The following is a 19958-nucleotide window of genomic DNA, read 5'->3' as shown; positions in this document are numbered from 1 at the left end:
TCTCTTTTCTTAAATTCGAGTTGAGATGCACGTGAGCAGAATTCAAAACATTCCGCTTTGTGCTTTTAGTCAATCAGAAATATCAATATTTTATAATAGTTTAATTTTAATCAACTTTGCTGGCAAATAAAATATATATTTTTGTGGAAATCTCCGATATCCAGTTACTGATTCAGACCCCAATCAATGCATGTTCCGAAAAAGTACAAAATAAACTCTCCGTGCAGAACGTGCATAAGTCAACCGGGTGCGGGATGTATTAAAAATACATTCTCAGTCCGCCGATTGAGATTGAAATTGAGATTGAACCGGTCCTGCGGAATTGGCAGCGCTGCTGGGCGGGCTTTAAAAGCCATGGCCAAGAGCGAGCAGCGCTCAGTCAAGAGGAGGACGCCGAGCGCACAGCAATTCAGCACAGAAATCAAATAGCAGAATAGCAAATAAATATTAGCTGCAGCGAACAAGAGGCACACTGAACTTGGAGCAAAGATTTAGTTCGGAACGGAAGTAAGGCTCGACGACAAGTGCAAATAATTAAAAGCAGTTAACTAAAGTGCACGGTGAGTGACGAAAGTGTGGCTTCTCAAAAGCCTCAAGTGCTCGGCCAACATAATGAGTGCATGTGCATGCGAAAGATTCATTTCGGGCTAACGCTGCGTATACGTAATGTGTATCCAAAACTGGGCCTCTAGCCTTGCTTCGGCTTAGTTTTATAGTTCGGGCCCCGAATTCTTTAGTGCTTAAGCTTTTTGGCTCTTGGTATCTGCATGTTTTTGTGTATCTATTAAATAAGGTTTTAAGTGCCTTTTTTGCTGGCAACAAGTCGCCGTCTCAATGCCAACTTGTTTACGCTGTTAAAAATTGAATTGAGAAAAATAAGGTAGTCTTAATTAATGCAAGAATGCATTAAACATTCTAATTACCATACTAATTCACAGTCTATACTTAAGCAACGAACTCAAACGGAAAACGCTTAAAAGTATTAATAACATTATTTTCATTATCACTATTCTTGCTACCATGTAATTTGTATTCAATGTCGTTTGCAGTGAAAGCTATTTATGTTTGAGCTGCGCAAACTGTTCTGATTAGCACTATCACAAAATGCCCACTTTTATTAATAACACTCTCAATAATCGCAAGTTCTTTCACATTAGCTCTAACCATCCGAGTTCATATCATTGCAAAAAGTAAATCACTCTGAAATGAGCCACATACCCATTAGTAACTCTAATCCACCAAAACAAACTGATGGTAATGGTAAAGCTAACATTGCTAACATTTTGGAAGATAAGCTGGACCCCAAGGTTTCGGTATGTCTATTGGGTCGACTATTAGGCCAACAATTATGCACGTATAATAACTAAATATTTTTGAATCCACATTAAGATCGACATGGAGGCGCCGGAGTTCAAAGATTTTGCCAAAACAATGGTGGACTTTATAGCCGAATATCTGGAGAACATACGCGAAAGGTGAGCAAGTTTGCGTCCTACTCAATTAGCTTGAATTAAACTTAATTTACCGCCTCGATACGTATAAAATTCATTTATATGGAATCAGAATCTCTCGCTTGACCTCAGCATTTTGCGTTCGAATTGAAAGTTCGTTCTGCTCGATTCTGCTCGATTCCGCGCAAGTGAATGACATTTCGCACACGTTTGAGCATTAGTCACGGGAAAGTGGCGCCGATCGGACCTTTCCATTGTTAAATATATATACTTTTATTTAGAGACGTAAGGCGACCTTCCCATCAACTCGAGGGCCAAGTACTTTCATTGCTCTTGGGCCTGAAACTAATTAATTATTGCCATTAAGCCATTAAAAGGCTTTGTAAAGTTGGCGTGTCAAGGTCGATTTTCACGTAGATACACATACATACATGATTGCACCACAAACGCCTTGGCCAAAAGCAATTGAGGTATTTCACTATTCTTGGACAATTCTAACGGTTTCGTTTCCATTACCTTGAAAATCAAAGTAAACAATTTTCCTACACCTGCTGAGATTGCTTGCTCACTGACAGTCGCTGAAGCTGTGAAATTGTTCGCTGGTTAATTGAAAATAAAGCTTAACTAGAGCGAAATATTGTAATTTATTGAATATTAAAATATTAATAAATATTTTAATACCCTTCTTAATGCCTCACATAACACAGATGTATGGTCCATTTATTTCCATCGAGAGTTCTTAGTTGGACAACTTTTTAAACCAAGCGCATCTTAAAGTTCTTAAATTTCTCATTAGAGCTACATATATAAATGACAATTTCCTTCTTAACGTCTCACCATTTAGTTCTTCCTTTTAATTAAAAGGACAGAAAATCCTGCCATCATTATCAGCTTTTCCTCCTTTATCCTTTTCCCAAAGCACTTTGCTACATATTGCTATTGATTTTCGTGCCACTGGCAACAAGTTGGGGATGGTTAGGTGTCCTCCGACCCCGACTTCTGATGGCTTTGTGGGCTAACTGAGTTTCGCAGCCAATTAGCAAGGAGCTCTTTCTGAATGGGGGCCAAATGCAATCAACAACTAACGCAATTATCCCAATTACAGGCGCGTTCTGCCGGAAGTGAAGCCCGGGTACCTGAAGCCCCTGATTCCTGATGCGGCGCCCGAAAAGCCGGAGAAGTGGCAGGATGTGATGCAGGACATTGAGCGGGTCATCATGCCGGGAGTGACCCACTGGCACAGTCCCAAGTTCCATGCCTACTTTCCCACGGCCAACTCGTATCCGGCGATCGTGGCGGACATGCTGAGTGGAGCGATTGCCTGTATCGGATTCACCTGGATTGCCAGTCCCGCGTGCACGGAACTCGAGGTGGTCATGATGGATTGGCTGGGCAAGATGCTGGAGCTGCCGGCGGAGTTCCTGGCCTGTTCGGGCGGCAAGGGAGGCGGTGTCATCCAGGGAACGGCCAGTGAGTCCACATTGGTGGCGCTGCTGGGAGCCAAGGCCAAGAAGGTGAAGGAAGTGAAGGAGCTGCATCCGGAGTGGGATGAGCACACCATCCTGGGCAAGCTGGTGGGCTACTGCTCTGACCAGGCTCACTCCTCAGTGGAGCGTGCTGGTCTCTTGGGAGGAGTGAAGCTCCGTTCTGTGCAGTCCGAGAATCACAGAATGCGTGGTGCTGCTCTGGAAAAGGCCATCGAACAGGATTTGGCCGAGGGTTTGATTCCCTTCTATGCCGTGGTCACCCTGGGCACCACCAACTCCTGCGCCTTCGACTTCTTGGATGAGTGTGGACCCGTGGGAAACAAGCACAATGTGTGGGTCCATGTGGACGCTGCTTATGCCGGATCCGCTTTCATTTGCCCCGAGTATCGCCACCTGATGAAGGGCATTGAGTCAGCGGACTCTTTTAATTTCAACCCACACAAATGGATGCTGGTGAACTTCGACTGCTCGGCCATGTGGCTGAAGGATCCCAGTTGGGTGGTTAACGCCTTTAATGTGGACCCTCTTTACCTGAAGCACGATATGCAGGGATCCGCTCCGGACTATCGTCACTGGCAAATCCCACTTGGACGGCGGTTCCGGGCTTTGAAGCTCTGGTTCGTCCTCCGGCTGTACGGAGTCGAGAATCTCCAAGCCCACATCCGCAGACATTGCAATTTTGCCAAGCAGTTCGGGGATCTCTGCTTGGCGGATTCCAGATTCGAACTGGCCGCTGAGATTAACATGGGATTGGTCTGTTTCCGTCTGAAGGGCAGCAACGAGCGGAACGAAGCTCTTCTCAAGCGGATCAATGGACGCGGCCACATCCACTTGGTTCCTGCCAAAATCAAGGATGTGTACTTCCTGCGCATGGCCATATGCTCGCGATTCACCCAGTCCGAGGACATGGAGTACTCGTGGAAGGAGGTCAGTGCCGCTGCCGATGAGATGGAACAGGAGCAGTAAAGTGGTTGTGCAGGTCTGTTCTGCGTTTAATTAATAAATTAATATTAAATTGTTTCTATATATACATATATGGTATATATATGTATATGTATATACCACAAAATGGACCAATTATTATATAGTAATATATAGTTTATGACTTAAAAACCGGAACAGATCTACATTCTCCACTTGCGACATGTTTAGGGAATTTACATCGATGGATCGTGCATCGCTACATTAGATTTATAGTATTCTATCATTGTACCATTGATGTTGTTATTGAGTTTATTGTTAATGTTATACGCCTAATTAAAACAATGTATTCTGCTTAACAATACAAACAAATTTTAACCATAAATTTTGACTAGTGAGCTTCTGTGGGATGTACTGTACAATTTAGTAGCCAGTTCGGAATTCCTATTGCAGTTAACCGCTGTGCAGGCTCCTGAAATAGAAGTCAATAATGCGTTGGGCTTCTCGGATGCCACTGGACCTGGCGGCATCAATAGTTCCAAAGCCTTTGAGCGAGGTTGCATCCCCAGCAAAGAGAAGGCCCGGGGACTTCTCGCCCAGCGGAGCGGCCAGTCGCTGGACATCTCGGGCACTGCTGCTGGTGGAGAAGTAGGGACGTCCGCCAAGGTAGCACGCGGAGGTGCTCCAGTTGGAGCGCAGCAGTTCCTGTGGGTACGGCACCAGGTGATTGCTTACGCAGCGCCTCAGCAGGCCGGTTATCTGCTCTAACAACTCTTCGTCGGGCAGCTTCTCGATCTCCTCGTAGTAGCCGCCACCCACATGCACCTCCAGCACATGCTGACTGCTGGGCACCTGGCTGATCTGCACGACCTGTTGCGTCCAGTTGCGTTCGGTTTGCTGCTCAACTGAGTGATTTAGGAGCGTTCCCAGCGGCCGCAGACTTCCCTTTAGCCAGCGCCCAATGGGCTTCTTGTAGGAGAGATATATCTTCAGGGGATTGCCAAAGCCGAGGTTGCGTATAGCCATCATCTTGTCCAGCGGCAGCGAGGGTCGAAACAGAACGCCTGCAAAGCTTTTGAGCACGCCCAGCGGCAGGGTACATATTATGTGATCTGCGTTGTAAAGGCTGCCATCCAGGCAACCCACACTTTTCATCGGCGCTGGTGTCCACTGAATCTGGCCCACAGGCTTCCCGGTCTGCAGCTGCGATTTGTCCATTTTCTGAATGAGATCATCCACTACATTATCTAGACCAGTGGGTACATATAGTGGGCGCTGTTCCTGCTGCACTGGGCATTTGGTTATGTGCTCGATGTTGACGTACTCCAGGCAGCATCCCAGAATGCTGCCGAACTCCTTGAACAGCGATTGGAAGATCTCGCGGGCCGCCAGCTGATCCTTTGGCTGCTGGAAGGAGGCGCCAATGATGCGATCGCTTTCTGTTCTGAAGTAGTTCATTACATTGTCCAGGGAGTGCAGGTCACCACCCGTTTTCACTCGATCGGATACCTTAAAGCCTCGGCAAAGCTGTCGGAATAGGGTGTCGATAAGCTCGACCATGGCTGGATTAATGTGGCTTCCATCTTGGAGATAGGTGGCGCGATCCGGCTGCTTTATCTGCCTGCCCAAGCCCTCCGTGTTGCGAAGCAGTTCGTACATCGAGTCCTGCGATCCATCGATCTTTACCCACTTGGCGCCTAGTTCACAGAAAGTGTCACCAAAGCGCTGCGTATTAATCCTGCCGCCATAACGATCCGTAGCCTCCAGGATCACGGTGCGTCGGAACCCGTGCGACAAGAGGTGCTGGGCAGCCGAAAGACCTGCGAGTCCTGCACCGACGACCACTATCTGTGCATTTTGGCGTGCCGCCTCCAGATCCGGACTGCGTTGCTGGTCGCCGATGTTGTCCGCCTGTAGCACCCGTGCATTGTATAAGCTGCGCCTGCTGGCCAGTTTAAAACTGCGGACAACAAGAGAGGGTTTCGGTTTCATTTATTTTTTAGTTGGCGCTGCTGTTTAACTTACCATTGCATGGCAAGCGGGACTGGTTTCCTGGAATTCCGAAAGTAATTCAAGTAATTTTTAGAATTTTGTCGGAGTTTTAATATTTGTTGACAGGCTCAGGCTCAGAGGCGGACAGGCCTTTAAAATCCCACACGTCCGAGTTGTTAATAAAAAGCAGAATCATAGTATCTACAAAGGAAGGTCGCCGGTTATCCAACTGCAGTTTGTGTGTTTAAATTCAGTCTTGGTAAGCAGACATTGTTGTTAAAAGGTTTTATATTACCATTTCTGTATTTATACGCTTCTTACTTTACGGAAAACGGAGAAGTCTTACCAAGGTGACCACAAGATTCCGCTGATTCTAAATACACGAAAAGTAGCTCCTACAGTTCCTCAGAGGTAATCAAAATATTGTATTAAGTGGAACATATATTTTTTGTTTTGTTTATATTTTGTTATCCAATCGATATCAGGTGGTCCAATTGGGAGAAACAGCTGTTTGACGGATGCGCCACTGACGATAGACCTTAGCGAACTTATCAAAATTCGATTAAAAGCCAAATCGATTTTGAAGCAAATGCAGCCACACTTAACCGCCAAGGTTTTGATTTCAAATTTAAAATAAAATCAGTGAAATGTCGTATTGCCTTAAATATAAAGGCTTTGAGGAAAAGTTTAAAAGTTGAAGTAGGTATATCCAGTAAATATTTATTAGACAAAACAATAATATTTTGTGACAGGCTAAAAAAACAATTTTAACGCCCAATTTTCGTACATTTAAATTCACTTTATTCATAAACATGTGGGAAGCTACAAACTACATCGCAAACTAACTAGGTTGTCCCTAAACTTAAATAGTTGAACCGTTTTTCTCACTGAGATTTCTCGTGCGTTGCATTTTCGGTGCTCAGGTGGATCTGGAAGTGTTGCGCAAGATCGCCCACGTTTCCCGATTTGCGGGCCACCAAGGATTGTTCTGAAAGCAGGTCCGTCAGTTGTGACTCGATCTCCTTCCAGGCGAAATCAATATCGGAGGCTTTGGTGTCCATTCCGCATACGACAAATCGCAGAAACTGACGACCCGCGTGCTCGGCCTTAACCATGTAGATCTTCTTTCGATCCATGAGTCGCTGCAGCAACTGGGTGGTAATCTCATTGTCACCTTTGGGCCGGAAGCAAACCAGTCCAAGTGCGCGAGGAGCCACCAGCTCAAATCGGGAATCCTTCAGCACAAGCTGCTCAAACTGTTTGGCCAACTCGATGTGCTTCCGCACATGGTTCCTCAATCCCTCGGCTCCCAGAGTCCGGAATGTAATCCAGACTTTCAAAGCTCGGAAGCGACGACCCAGTGGGATTTGCCAGTGGCGGAAGTCAGGAATTTGCGACTGACCCTCGTGCTTGTGCTTGAGATAGATGCGATCTACATTGAAGCTATCGACCACCTTGTTGGCATCCCTTAGCCACATGGCCGAGCAATCGAAGTTGACCAGCATGAACTTGTGCAGGTTGAAGTTGAGCGAGTCCACGCGATCCAATCCCTTTCGAAGATCCGCACACTCGTCCAGAGCAAAGGCTCCTCCGGCATAGGCGGCATCAACATGAAGCCACACCTTGAACTCCTCGCAGACGGCGGACAGGGACTCAATGTCGTCATAGGCACAAGTGCCCGTGGTGCCCAGTGTGGCGACGCAGATCACCGGAATTCTGCCCGCCGCCACGTCCTCCCCTATCGCCTTCCTCAATGTATCGCCTCTAAGTACGAAATCCTCTCCAGCCGGCAGCAGTCGAATAGGCATGGCGGCCAGGACTCCAGCCTTCTCGATGCAGCTGTTGCTCTGATCCGAGGAGTAGGCTACCAAGCGTCCACGCACCTCGCTTTCGCTCAGCTCCGGATGCGATTCCCTGTAGCTGGCCACCGCCTGTTCCCTGGCAGCCAGGACAGCCACCAGAACGGCCTCGCTGGCCGATCCCTGGATCACTCCTCCTCCTGGTCCCTCGCTGGCGTGCTGGAAGTGCGCGGGCAGCTTTAGGAACTTGGCCAGCCAGTCCATGACCACCACTTCCAGTTCTGTGCAGGCGGGACTGCAGATCTGTGGGGGATTATACATATTAGTGGGAACTTTTAATGTGATAAATCATAACACCTCATAAGCTTGTTACTCATTTCTGGTTGTCTATAAATCTGTATTACAGACATATAAATGCAGATGTACTAAATCAAAGGTCTGTTCTTCTAGTTTGTAAGTTAACAACGTAAGCATTTTTCCAATTTCTTATGAATTAAATTAGGGCTTATTTTACGAAGTTTAAATTATTGTTTGGTAACTTCTTTGTCCGCAATGACAATTATTGTTTGCGAAAAGGATAGTTTGCGTATGGCTAATAAATTCTATATAAATTTAAATTTATTTGTTTCCCTTTAAGGTGAGTCTGCTGCACAATAACTTTAAATGGTGACAATTGGCGATTGATTTGGGTGAAAAACTCTCTTCGGTCCGGTGCAGTAGCAACCTGTTTGTCGGGTTCTTGGATTCACTTTCACCCACCGCGCACAATGGGCGCCCATTCAGCCGGCCAAAACAATGCCAGCAGCAGATTTCACCAGCCATCCCAACCTACCCAGCTGAATCCGACGATGCCGAACCCACTGGCCAGCATCTCACCTACAATGGAGGGATACGAGGTGCTGGTGGGGTAGTAGGCGTGCATATGGGGCGACTGCCAGTGGGTCAGTCCCGGCTTGATGACGCGGTTAATGTCGCCGAGGACATCTCTCCACGCTTCGGGTTCCTCGGGCATCTCTGTGGGCAGCAGGTCCAGGAGATAGCCCGGCTCCACATTGGGCAGCACGTCGTCATCTCGGATATTCTCCAGATAGTCGGCTATATAGTCAACTGCCGCCTTGCCGAATTCCCGAAACTCCTTGGCATCCATTTCGCTGACAATGTGTCGAAATCGTTTTCTATTTGCACTTTTCACGTTCTGTTTGTTTTGGTTGTATTTCTGCGTCGTTTTCGGTTTGTTTGCCCAGCTCGATTTCAATTCCCGATCCGTTGATGCTACTCCAAGTTGCCTGAGGTTCACTCTGAACCCGATCGCCGGTGAGGGCCGCCTTATATACTCCGACTTCTCTGGTCAGCCTCCAGAGCTGTCGGTTCAGCCGATTTGGCTAGTTTATAGAAATTATAACAAACGGCGAAACTGACTGGCTTACTTCTTTTAATTTAACTAACTTTGCTTGGATTAGACAAACCACATAGAAATAAAAAACTATGGGTACTTTCAAATACCAACAAAGGTTTTAGGAAAGTGTTTAATGTACTACCTAAACCAAGATGTACTTATTAATGGGTTCTGTAGTATAAAGTATATTCTTACCCAAGAATGTCTTGCAAATACTTGCATTTTAATTCAGCTATTAATTTCGAAAATATCTATAACCGATTGCTCTGCACAGTGATTCGTGGAGCGTGTCCAATCTCTAAGATTAGGGAACGAATCGTTCCTCGGGATTATAGCTTTATGGGATCGTATGTTTTGTATGTTTCGTGTCGTATATTTATAGAAAAACAATTACTCGGCAATTTTGCTAATCGCTGAGTGGCTATCTTCCGAGCATATTTATCGCATAGTTCTGTGTAAAAAGTTATAGGAGCCGATCGATAAGGATTTCTCACGTATTGCGTTGATTTGGCCCAAAGGTTTTGTTACCAACGAAACTCAAGCAAACACTGGTGGGAAGTACCTTTTGCGCACAAACTGTTCCCACTTTTTTGGTTGCTTGGCGCTCTCTTAAGCGATCTCTCTTAGCCATCGATGAAAAAAACTACAGTTTATAAAACTAATTGATTAGTATTGGTTGTTAAGACCGCCTCTAATGAACAATAATTTTAAATTCATGCAATTACACGTGTTTGCCTACAGGTCACTCTCTCTGTTTCTCCTTTTATCGCAATAAATGTATTTAAATGTATAGTAATATAAACCGAAATGAAAGTTTATATATGCTATATTTATAAAAATTGAGATATTACAGCTACACTTTATAGATGCAAAAGTTTATTAATTAATGGATGTTTAGGCTGCCTATGCAGGTTTTTTAGTTTATTTCATTGTATAAACTTCTTAATAATTTTTGCAGAAAATACACTCAACAAAGTGGCTTATGATTCTTTTTCCACATTACCCCTGATTTGTTTCACTCGCGTAATTGGCGTAATAATAATAGTTTGCTGTCTCCACTCTATGTACGACTTACCCAGCTGAATCCAAGGACTCCGATGCCCGCGATCAGCAGTTCACCGATGATGGAGCCCGCCGACGAGGACGATGGATAGAAGGCATTGAAGTAGGGCGACTGCCAGTGGGTCAGGCCAGGCAGGATGATGTTCTCCAGGTCCCTGAGGACCTCCCGCCAATGATCGGGCTGCTCGGGGATCTCCTTGGGCAGCTGATTGATCACCGCATAGGGAGCCGTGCTGGGCAGGACATCCCTGTTGGATGGGACATAGAGATTAGGCGCACACTACGAGAAGGATTATTCCAGACACACACCTCTCACGTATGCCGCTCAGATAGTTGATGAGAAACTCGATGGAGGCATGGCCAAATTCGCGGAACTCATCGAAGTCCATGATCCTGGTTAATCCAAACAATGGCGCGATTTACTTTAGGGGGAATTTGGGTGCTTGGCCGCTCGGTTGGTTCCGCACTTGTGCGCCGCTGACATTCGAATCTACAAATGAGCTGGCTGCGCTTTAACCAAGTCTCAATGAGCTCCGAATCTCGGGCCCGTTCAATAAAAAGTTCGGGGGGAAGCAAAAACAACAAAAAATCCGGCTATGTGTGAAAATGTGCAGTGGCAGCAAGTTTTTGGTCTTTCTGACTGGCCTGGCCCATTGCCGAGATTTATGTTTATGTAACTACCAAAAGACACAATCCGAAAAACAAGATCGCCACACAAAAGTGAAAAATGTCGGTGAAGAAAATTTGAACAAACTGCCTGTTAACTGTCTATTAAAATGTGTTATCCAAACACCAGCAGTGCTTACTAAATCCCCGTTGTCCCTCTACCCACCGCCAATCCGGTTCCATATCATCGCATCATCAGCAATTAACTGTCCCCAGTCGAGCCCATTTGGCAAAATACTTCATGTGTCTAACCATTAACGGCTCCATTAGACGGCCGCGACAATAGCGTTGGAAAATTTGAAAGTCAAAGTCGATTTGGTAACCGCGGAAGTGAGGCACCGCCTGGGATGCCATAGATTGGGATCGCATTGGATTGGACGCGATCGGTCTTCGTTGAGTGCATCGGTTTCATCAGCCATTTCCATTCACGATCACTTTCAGGGTCACGTTGCATTTTATGCTCATACCCTATATTTTTTATATTTTTACACCCGGTACCAGTTGGGTTCAAGGGTATACCGGGTTTTCGTGCTGTTCCGCATTTGAAATGAAAACCCAATATCGTGAACTACGAAAATATTGGATGTTCATTATGCGAATACGAATTTCTAGTATAAAAATGGCCAGTTTCAGTTTTATGCAGTTCCATCTGACAATGGAAATATGAAAGAGTTAATATATAAGTATATAAAATATAATAGAATTTGGAAACCACTTTATAGCGCAAGATGAACCAGAGCCAGAATGTGTACTTGTAAGTGGGTGTTCCGTAACTGGAATTTTATGTAGAGTTCCCAGGATCTTGCTTACTTTTCAAGCGACCCACGCACTCCAGCTGTTCACGTTCCTTGCGCCTCCAAACCCATAAACGACCTTCCCTGCCTGTGTCCATTTCTGTGGGTGGGCGGAGGTCATCCGTTGGGAGAGGGCGGGCTTTGGGGTTCTCGAGCATGGCGTTGGGGTTCAAAGTGTTTGGCAAAGTATTTGGCGCGCTCTAAGCGGCTCATAAATAAATGCGAAAACAAAATCGTTTTTGCAGACGCAACGCATTTAAGAGGTTTTCGGGACGGGTGGGCACGGGCACGGAATGGGGGGCCAGTACCCACTATAGATATAGGGGTTCCGAAACTACACAGACAGTGAGAAAACCCTATGCAGATACAGCAAACTCACGGACAACGGGTGACTCGGGTACGGAGTGACCCCATCTCCCAGTCAGGTTTTCTAGTGCGCCGGCGCTGGAATGACATCGAACTCTAGGAATAGAAGCGTATGGCCACCCCAGCCCCATTTTAATGGCGACGCTGGGGCGATAAGATAATGGCCACTGCCTGCGCATGCCTGGAAGTTCTTGTTGCTTTTTGGCTCTGGCGGCTCTATCGCCAGCCGATTTCCAGCGATTTTCAATATAAAGGGGCGGTGCCTGTCTTCCAGTGGAGACCCCGCATATTTGGTGACCGCGCGCCGCGTATTGACTTGGACCTTTGAGTTAAGTCTCTCATATTTGTTTCGCCTCTGTCGACGTCGCTGCTGACTTTTAAGTGCTGTTTACTGTTGTTTTGGGGCCAACGAAGGTGTCGCTCGACGTTGGTTGGCTTTTTGTTCTACCCACTGTGTTGACTTCTTTTTGTGCCCCTGCACTTTTGCAGCTGGAGCTTCTTGAGGCAGCGGGGTGAAACAAAGAGTTTCCATATTTCCCTTTTTCGGGGCTAAAGTTTTTGCGTTTTACAAATATTGTAATGCTCCTGGAATTTTTACTTTTCGGGCAAATGGGCATCGCATCGCAAGAGAGCGACACACATGCGCACGGCCCCAAAAAGAAGCACAAAAATGTCGTCGCTGTTGGCGTTGTCGCCTCGCCGCCTTGTTGCCATTGTTGTCCTGCCATTCAGGGCTGGCTGTATGCATTTTACCATATCATTTGTGTCACATTAGGATCAATTGGTAAACACACACCCGCACACCCGCACACCCACACACCCGCACATCCACAGATGTGAATACGTATACGCATAGCGCACCCATGTGGGCGGCCAAAAGGCAAACGGCACACGAACGAACACCAGACGGAAAGCGAAAAACAAAAAATAACAACGTTAAAAGCTCCCAGAGTCGGAAAAAGCGTGAAAAAGTGCGCAAAGTAAAGGAGAGACGACAGTTTGGACGGCCAAGGAAATAAATAAAGATGCAGCGCGGCAAATAGAGGGGATTCCCACCAGCAACAATACCAGCCGCCTGCCGCCTGACAGTGTTGCCGTGTCCAGGGTTGTCGCCGTGCCGTTACCGACACCGTTACCGTAACCGTTTCCAGACTGTTACCTTACCGTTGGCCAAACACCGTTAGCCATGCCGTCGCCATTTTGCCGCACTCGGTTCGCATTTACCGTCGTCGTTTTCGCTGTCGAATCTGTTACCGTTAATGTTGCCGTTGCCGTCGCCAAAATGGCGTTCGCCTAAAATCGCTTTCGTGTGCCGTAGAAAATGCAAATAAAATAATTTGTAATGTTGAAATAAGAAAATTAAAAAAAAAATAAATAAAAAAAAACAAATATTCAAGACAGTTAACAAATACTGCTGTTGAGTGTTAAAGTGATGGAATAAATGCAAAAAGGGTAAATGCCAATCATTGCGTCGGGCTTTACACGGCCGTCGCAGAACGCAGGTCTCTTAAAAAAAAAAATATTCTAAGAAAATCCTAGAAAACAGCAAGCTTAATCCAAACTAGAAATACTACAATTTAACAGTAGATCCCTATAAACAAGAAATGTGTTATTGATTTGTGTTTTGATTTTGAGCAAATTGTATACACATGTCTTGACTTAGTTATTAAATGATTATCGAAAGCTAGTTACATTTAGGCGTGTAAAATATTTAGCCTATGAACAACTATTAATACAGAATTTGGTTAGTTTCAAGATTAAAAGGCAAATTATAAGATTACGGTGTGAGCTCTTAATTCCGATTTTAGTAATTTTAATAAAGTTGAATAATAATTTTAAATAAAACGGAAAAAAATATACTACGCTTTAGTATTTTACAAGAACTGTAAAACTATTCTGTTTGTGTGATTAGGAAACTATTATTTGTTAGTTTTTCGATGCAAAAACCTGGACCTTGACCGTTTTTAAATAGATAATAGTGGCCATCCGAATTTTGGTCTTCGCACGAGAGTTCTCCTCGCGACAGACGGTCAATAGATATGCGCCAACTAGTCTTTTGAATATCTACCGATCAGTATGGCCCCATCCCCAACTTACATAAAGTTCACCCGCCTTTCACCTAGTCGCAAGCACCCCAACAATAGATGGTCTAGTGTCCTCCGGTATCGCAAGCAAATTCAAATTGTTCAAGTCCCTGGCTACTTCAACTGATAGAGCGGCCGAGCACTGAGCACTGAGCACGATCCCAACCGAGCCGCAAGACTGGAATCTAGAATCTACAGTAGGAACCGAAACCCAAAGAGACCGCCGCGATAAGGGGAAAACAGTCAACGGGCCACAGTTGGGCACGAACCAATGCCAGTTATCGAGCAGACAGCGATCCCGCCTAGCGGAGTTTCGTTTAAACGCTAAACGGGAAGCGAGTGCTTCCCGAGTAAACGAGTGAACTAATAGAAGGATTGGTTTTTAAACACCCTACAGGGCTAAAAAATATAACCGTGTGCCAATTGGAATAAGCTAACTGAAACATATAACCCATACGACGCGTGTTCTAATCGCCGGCCCCTCAGCAATGATGCAAACCCTGAAACCACCGCCACCGCTACATCATCACCACCAGCACCAGCACCAGCTTCAGCATCCGCCTCAGCAGCAGCCGCACCAGCATCAGCAGCTGCAACATCCATTGCAGCAGCAGCAGCAACAGCACCTGTCAGCCATGGATAATCATCAGCAGCATCAGCCGCATATCCATCAGCAGCAACAATTGCCACCCACGCCGCAGGCATCTCACTTGGTCGGTGGGCAGCAACAGCAGCAGCAGCAGCAGCACCATCCGCACCACAATCACCTGGCTGTCGACCAGGATGACCCAAATCCCGAACTGGTGCTCGCCTTAATTTCCAGGAACCGGGCGCTCGAGGGTAAGTGGCCAAGTCATGCCATCTTTGATTCCCTCCTGTCCACCTGAAGGCTGCCTAGGAGATTTTCCTGCACAGAGAACAAAAAAGTTTGCCAAGAATAGTGGGGTTACAGTTACAGTGGTCACAACTAATCAGAATGTACTTAATAGGATTGCAGTGTTTGGGGTCTTAAACTCATTTTACAACCTTTTTTTTAGAATTATTATTTAATATACCAACATCACTTATTAAAAATAAAACATTTTCTATAGTATAAAATCAATTTTTGCAGCTAAAAAAAAACTAAAATGCATATAAATACTAAGAAATACCTCTTCTATTGGCATTGAAAATAGTTTTCAAAAATACAGTTTTCATGTTGAAATATCTTTTTCACTGTCACTTCAGTAACCCTTTGAATACCCTTTTCTCATGTGCTGGCCGCGCCTTAATTATGCAAAGTTTTTGTTTGCGCTCGCCCTTTGTTTTTATGAGCGACCAGAAAGGTCTTGTGATGAAGATGAGTTGGGGTTATGAGGTCGGTCTTTTAGGGTCACATAAGAGCCTTGCGGTTGGCCATGCTTTGGCTTTGGCTTTTCCGTTTCCATGTTCGTTGCCCGAACTGAGGCTTAAGTGTTTTTCAATTAAATACGAAAGCTTTCTCGCTGGCAGACCGCTATCCTCCCATCCTCACATCCTCGCCTCTTTACATCTCGGAGGAGCTCATTTCAAATGCCCTTTTAGAAGGTCTCAGTGTTGCGGCTGCTCGGTTGGCCCGCCTGCTTTTTTATGCACTCTGCCACGAAATATGTATATAGTCCGAGGAGACTTCAATATATAACTGGCCAAGTTGCGGCAGAAAGTTTTCTTTGAGGATATATGGATATGGATAGCTCCTAAGGAGATGATTTATTGCTGCCTGAGATGGCTGCCGGTCAAAGGGATTTCTCTGTTCAAGTTACTTAAGATTCTGGCCTGTCACATTTATGATTTCGTTTCATACATATGTATGTCCCACTCGAAAATCCCACGCCAAATCAATCGGCAATTCCCGGACTAAAAGCCAGCCCAGAAAGTTGACAACTGACTGCGGATTGGAGTCGAGTCGCGTCGCGTCGAGAGTGAAGAAGATGACATCGGACAGGGACACGCGCCGCTGACGAGGACAAAGCCGTAACCAAATCCAAAGGCGAAACTGTTGACAAACTCCAAATGTCTCCGGCATTGTTGCTAATGCGCTGGGAATACCCGGGCACCAGTAGAGGCGGTCTACTGCACGTGTGCCCCGCCTTTGCTGTTGGTTTTGGGCATTGAAAAGAGCAGGCTCAGCCGTTTTTGGCCATTTTCCCGGCTTCAAGTGCGGCGGGATTTCATTTTTAGAACACGCGTAATTACAAACAAATAAATATGCGTTCTGGGGTTGGAGGAGCGGATCCCAAAAACCGCATGTGCTGGGACCTTCAGATCGCCTTGGTCGAGCCCTCGCCACGTGCCACTAATATCCACTGCATCCCTGACAAAGTGCGTGCACTCGGGAAAAATCTTGTATGTCGAGGCAAACCGAGCCATAACCGTTTTTTGTAGAGGTCTGCACTTAATTTTCCCTTCCTTAAAAGGAATGGAAAACCTACTGTAGTACTGCAAATATTGCCATAATATTTTACCAGTTGACTGTCTTACACAGCCGCTGATGATGGTAACCTCGTACCACAAAAATCAAAGGGACACATTTCATTCGTATAACTAAGGTTACTGTTGTTACTATTTTTATGTCTTAATATAATATTTAAATTTTAAAGAATTGACTTCATACTTCTTATAATGTGAGATTATAGTACCACGGGCTTACTTCTTAACCTTCATGGATTTGTGGGGAAGCCTTTGTTTCATTTTGTCCAGTATTTTTCAGTGTAGTCGTGTTTTATCTGAGTATTTTTCTCACAGTGCAGCTGGACGGGGCTTAGCTGGTGTAGCATGGCAGTTCTTCGGTGTCCCAAAGGACTCGAGTGACGTGCGCCGGGCGATGTGCAAAAACGAGCAGAAAAATTGAATTATGCGCTTGCGGTGCTTCCTTCGAACCCCTGGAACCCCGGAATCCCTGAAACCTCTGGAGCTGGCAGAGGCTGCCTTTAGAACCTGCCCTACCCTGAAGCCAAAGTCCCACCCCGCCCATCACTCGTTTCGGGCAATCGACAAATATTTTGTTATTTGCACATAAACATATTTATCGAGTTTGGGTTTGGTTTTCCTTTCGCTTGTTTCAAGTGCGTACGCGTACCAGAAAAGCGGAGAAATGGGAAAACGGGAGGGAAAGAGTGCTGGGTACGACTGCACCCACGGGTGTTTTGTTTCACCCGTTCGCCCGTCAAAAATTGTGTAAATATGTTTATCATTTCCACTTGCCCGGCGCACTTAGTGCTGAGCAAACAGACGATCCACCCCGCTGCCAGGACCTCAAAGTCCCGGTGTCCTGGTGTCCCGGTGTCCTGTGCCTCGAGTTCTTCCCAACGCACTTGTCGCTCAACCGCCGGCCGCGTGTCCTTCGTTAGCAGTTCTTGTGTGGCTTTCCTATTAACAGGCCCACAGCCCGAACCACCCCGTATCCCACTCCAAGTCCTCCTAAGCGTATCCGTTTTCGGTTTGTTCCTCCGTCCTTCCTTCCTTCCTTTCCCGCGATTCCGGATTGGGTTCCGGCAATTGTTGCCTTTGGCTTATGTAATTTGTCATAATGTCAACAGGCGCAGATCACGCAGTACGAGCAAACACTTCACTCGAGAACTGATTGTCGATTGAAAAGGCTGAACAAAGTTAGCGAGCCCATTTGTAGCTGAAAAGTGATTAAGTAGATGACTTTTTTAAGGAGCTCAATTCGGTTTGAAAGATCTCTCAGTGTGTGCATTTTGGTAAGCCTGATTTGCCTGAGGTTAATATTTTTATAACCCAAGGAAATATATTAAATAGAATAATAAGTAAAGTCTTATGCTTAAAATGGGGGTTGAAGTTTTTTATTTTCCATTCTGAAAAGATTATTATTTTCCATTAGAAAGCACTATACATTTGGGGAAAAAATGATTATTTGTAGCTATATGCTATCGGATAGAACACTGGTCCATTTGCGCCTCCGATCTAACGGTGTGAATGTGCTCCCCAGTTGCTCAAGTATTGGCATCAAGATGGTCACGTGATCTCCCAGAGGAAATCCGCTGGGGGAGACTCTTAAGGATTCTGGATGCTGGCATGCAAACTAGATTGTTAATGGAGCTCGTATCCAGGTACCGTTTGGTAGCCACTCTCCGTGGTGTAACCTGATGTTTGGGATTCGGATTCATCCAATTCAGATGAAGATCGCGATTCTAAACATCATGCTGTCATCGCCTGATTGTCCGGGAATCGCGGTCTTGCTCTGGATTCCGTATTGATCTCGGTGTGCGATCGTTCCAGAGTCCTTTTCGTAACTCTGGATTCCATCACAATCGGATAAACCTCTTCTACCCCAAGCACCTAATCCAAATCAATTTGTTTCCAAATCAGCTTTGTAATCGAAGTCTGTGCTGGTGCCAAATTCCTCAGTAAAATCGGTTTGAGTATACGAGTTGAATGTCTTGAATATTTTGGCCAGTTCGCGGCGAAAGACGTTATAGGCAGTCAAGTTGATATCGGACATCTGTGGGAAAAGTGTTCTGTCTTAACAAGAAACTAATCTATATTGAAATGTTCTTGACCCTTACATTTGTTTTTGAATTTTGAATTTTAGACCCGAATTGGTGCCTTTGATGTATGCAAACAGGGGGAACGGAATGTGATTAGATTATTGAGATGAATTTGACAAATATGGTAGGGCTTCTTTGTTTAATATAAGAGCGTACATTAATATATAATTATGAAACCATAGGAAGTTGAGTTAGTAATGCAAAATGTCTTCTACGACCCTGCATAAATGGAGCTTCTAATGAGAACTGATATCCCATGCACCTTCTATACGGATTTTGTTATTTTTCCAAAGGCAGAGCTATACAGGAAAAGCATCCCCCCTGGGGACATCAATATCTTATACCTTCTCGGTGACCCCAATACCGCTACCATTGGAGTCCGCTGTCTGTGGAGCACACTTTCAGCATTTTTCATTGCGGCAAAAACAAGAATGAAGTCCCGAATGGAAGGTAAAATTGTGGGTCTATCCGAGGGCCCCCTCCAAAGTCTGGCAAACAAAAGCAGGCCCAGAGCCAAGTTGAGAAATCAGTTGATTCTGTTATTTTTCCCGGTTATTGTTGGCTTTTCGTTGCCGTCCGCTCCGTTCCTTTATGGCGTCCACATAAATCATTTTTTCGCCATTTTTCCGGGTTCGGGTGGCGGGGGCTGGGATGGCAAATGGCGAGCCTCCCTGCACATTCCCACCTCCTGCATATTTGATGGCTTTCTGGGTCTGCGCTTAGCATCGACGACAGCTTTTTGACTAGCCAACTGCCGGCTGGCAGGTAAGCCAAGCGACCTCCCCACCATTTTCCAACCACCCACCCACCTTTCGCATTTTCCTTTTTCTATTTTTTGGAAGTTTGATGCTCCCCCTTGGAGAGCTTTCTTTTTTCGGGGGTTGAAGGCGAATGTTCAAGTTATGTTAAGTAAATAATGGGGCGTTCATATGACGCAGGAAACGTGGGGGCGTGGGTTTTTTGCTGGGCCCGTCCTTTGCTTTTTTTACTTTAGCAGGAGGGTGGTGTACACAGTCATGTGTGTTTTGGGAGCCAACTGTTTACTTTTATATTTCTTCACTGCTTAATAAAATAAAATAGGAATTTCGCTTCGTAAAAAGAAACGGCACTCAAATGGTTTGGGACGTCGGCTGAGAATGGAGAGACATCTGGGACTAGCTTGGTTCAGGAATATTCAGGTTGGCCTTAAAGAAAATATTGTATGGAGAAATAATCTAAACATTTAAATTTATTTTAATAAAATTTAACATGCCTTGTGTTAGATGGTTAAGTTCGTTTACTAAAATAGTTTGGATTGAAGGACGAAAATAGAACTTGAAGTAATATTTATGTATTTATTCCAACATTTATTTGGTTGCCACTTACCAGGACGCACAAGTTCTGGTTATTTCGCCAAGTAAGAACTTTTTTC

At 45.3% G+C, this 19958-nt stretch overlaps 5 protein-coding genes across 9 annotated transcripts in view; 2 read left to right on the top strand and 3 right to left on the bottom strand.

Annotated features, from left to right (window-relative positions):
* The first annotated feature begins 363 nt into the window (after window positions 1-363).
* LOC6529675 (aromatic-L-amino-acid decarboxylase) lies at window positions 364-4244 on the top strand. 2 transcript variants are annotated; one of them, XM_002090632.4, is made up of 4 exons: window positions 364-560; window positions 1158-1313; window positions 1390-1475; window positions 2557-4244. In XM_002090632.4, exons 2-4 carry the CDS (start codon window positions 1206-1208, stop codon window positions 3902-3904), a joined length of 1542 nt encoding a protein of 513 aa, XP_002090668.1. In that variant the 5' UTR covers window positions 364-560; window positions 1158-1205; the 3' UTR covers window positions 3905-4244. The 2 variants fall into 2 exon arrangements, with proteins under 2 accessions (XP_002090668.1, XP_015052080.1); XM_015196594.3 differs by lacking the exon at window positions 1158-1313.
* LOC6529674 (protein anon-37Cs) lies at window positions 4154-6355 on the bottom strand. The gene is made up of 3 exons (XM_002090631.3): window positions 6198-6355; window positions 5885-6052; window positions 4154-5819 (listed from the first exon to the last, which is right to left on the bottom strand). Exons 2-3 carry the CDS (start codon window positions 5890-5892, stop codon window positions 4313-4315), a joined length of 1515 nt encoding a protein of 504 aa, XP_002090667.1. The 5' UTR covers window positions 5893-6052; window positions 6198-6355; the 3' UTR covers window positions 4154-4312.
* A 280-nt stretch (window positions 6356-6635) lies between these two features.
* LOC6529673 (3,4-dihydroxyphenylacetaldehyde synthase) lies at window positions 6636-12353 on the bottom strand. 2 transcript variants are annotated; one of them, XM_002090630.4, is made up of 3 exons: window positions 10418-12353; window positions 10122-10356; window positions 6636-7953 (listed from the first exon to the last, which is right to left on the bottom strand). In XM_002090630.4, exons 1-3 carry the CDS (start codon window positions 10495-10497, stop codon window positions 6736-6738), a joined length of 1533 nt encoding a protein of 510 aa, XP_002090666.1. In that variant the 5' UTR covers window positions 10498-12353; the 3' UTR covers window positions 6636-6735. The 2 variants fall into 2 exon arrangements, with proteins under 2 accessions (XP_002090666.1, XP_015052399.1); XM_015196913.3 differs by lacking the exons at window positions 10122-10356; window positions 10418-12353 and adding an exon at window positions 8483-9114.
* Window positions 12354-12818: 465 nt separating this feature from the next.
* Window positions 12819-19958, top strand: part of LOC6529671 (LIM/homeobox protein Lhx4) — a 28713-nt gene continuing 21573 nt past the window's right edge. Inside the window, exons 1-2 of one of the 3 annotated variants that reach the window (XM_039372273.2) lie at window positions 12819-13386; window positions 14058-14858. In XM_039372273.2, coding sequence (XP_039228207.1) covers window positions 14507-14858 — 352 coding nt within the window. In that variant the 5' untranslated portion in view covers window positions 12819-13386; window positions 14058-14506. Of the gene's footprint in view, window positions 13387-13765; window positions 14859-19958 lie in introns of those variants that run through there. The other 2 variants (XM_039372274.2, XM_002090628.4) reach the window with 2 other exon arrangements.
* Window positions 17815-18671, bottom strand: LOC26536399. Its single transcript, XM_015197488.2, has 2 exons — window positions 18566-18671; window positions 17815-18501 (listed from the first exon to the last, which is right to left on the bottom strand). The coding sequence occupies exon 2, from the start codon at window positions 18499-18501 to the stop codon at window positions 18349-18351; it is 153 nt and encodes a 50-aa protein (XP_015052974.1). The 5' UTR covers window positions 18566-18671; the 3' UTR covers window positions 17815-18348.

The sequence above is a fragment of the Drosophila yakuba genome, chromosome 2R (assembly GCF_016746365.2).
Source record: "Drosophila yakuba strain Tai18E2 chromosome 2R, Prin_Dyak_Tai18E2_2.1, whole genome shotgun sequence".
Taxonomy (NCBI): domain Eukaryota; kingdom Metazoa; phylum Arthropoda; class Insecta; order Diptera; family Drosophilidae; genus Drosophila; species Drosophila yakuba.
This window is presented reverse-complemented; position numbering and strand designations above follow the sequence as displayed.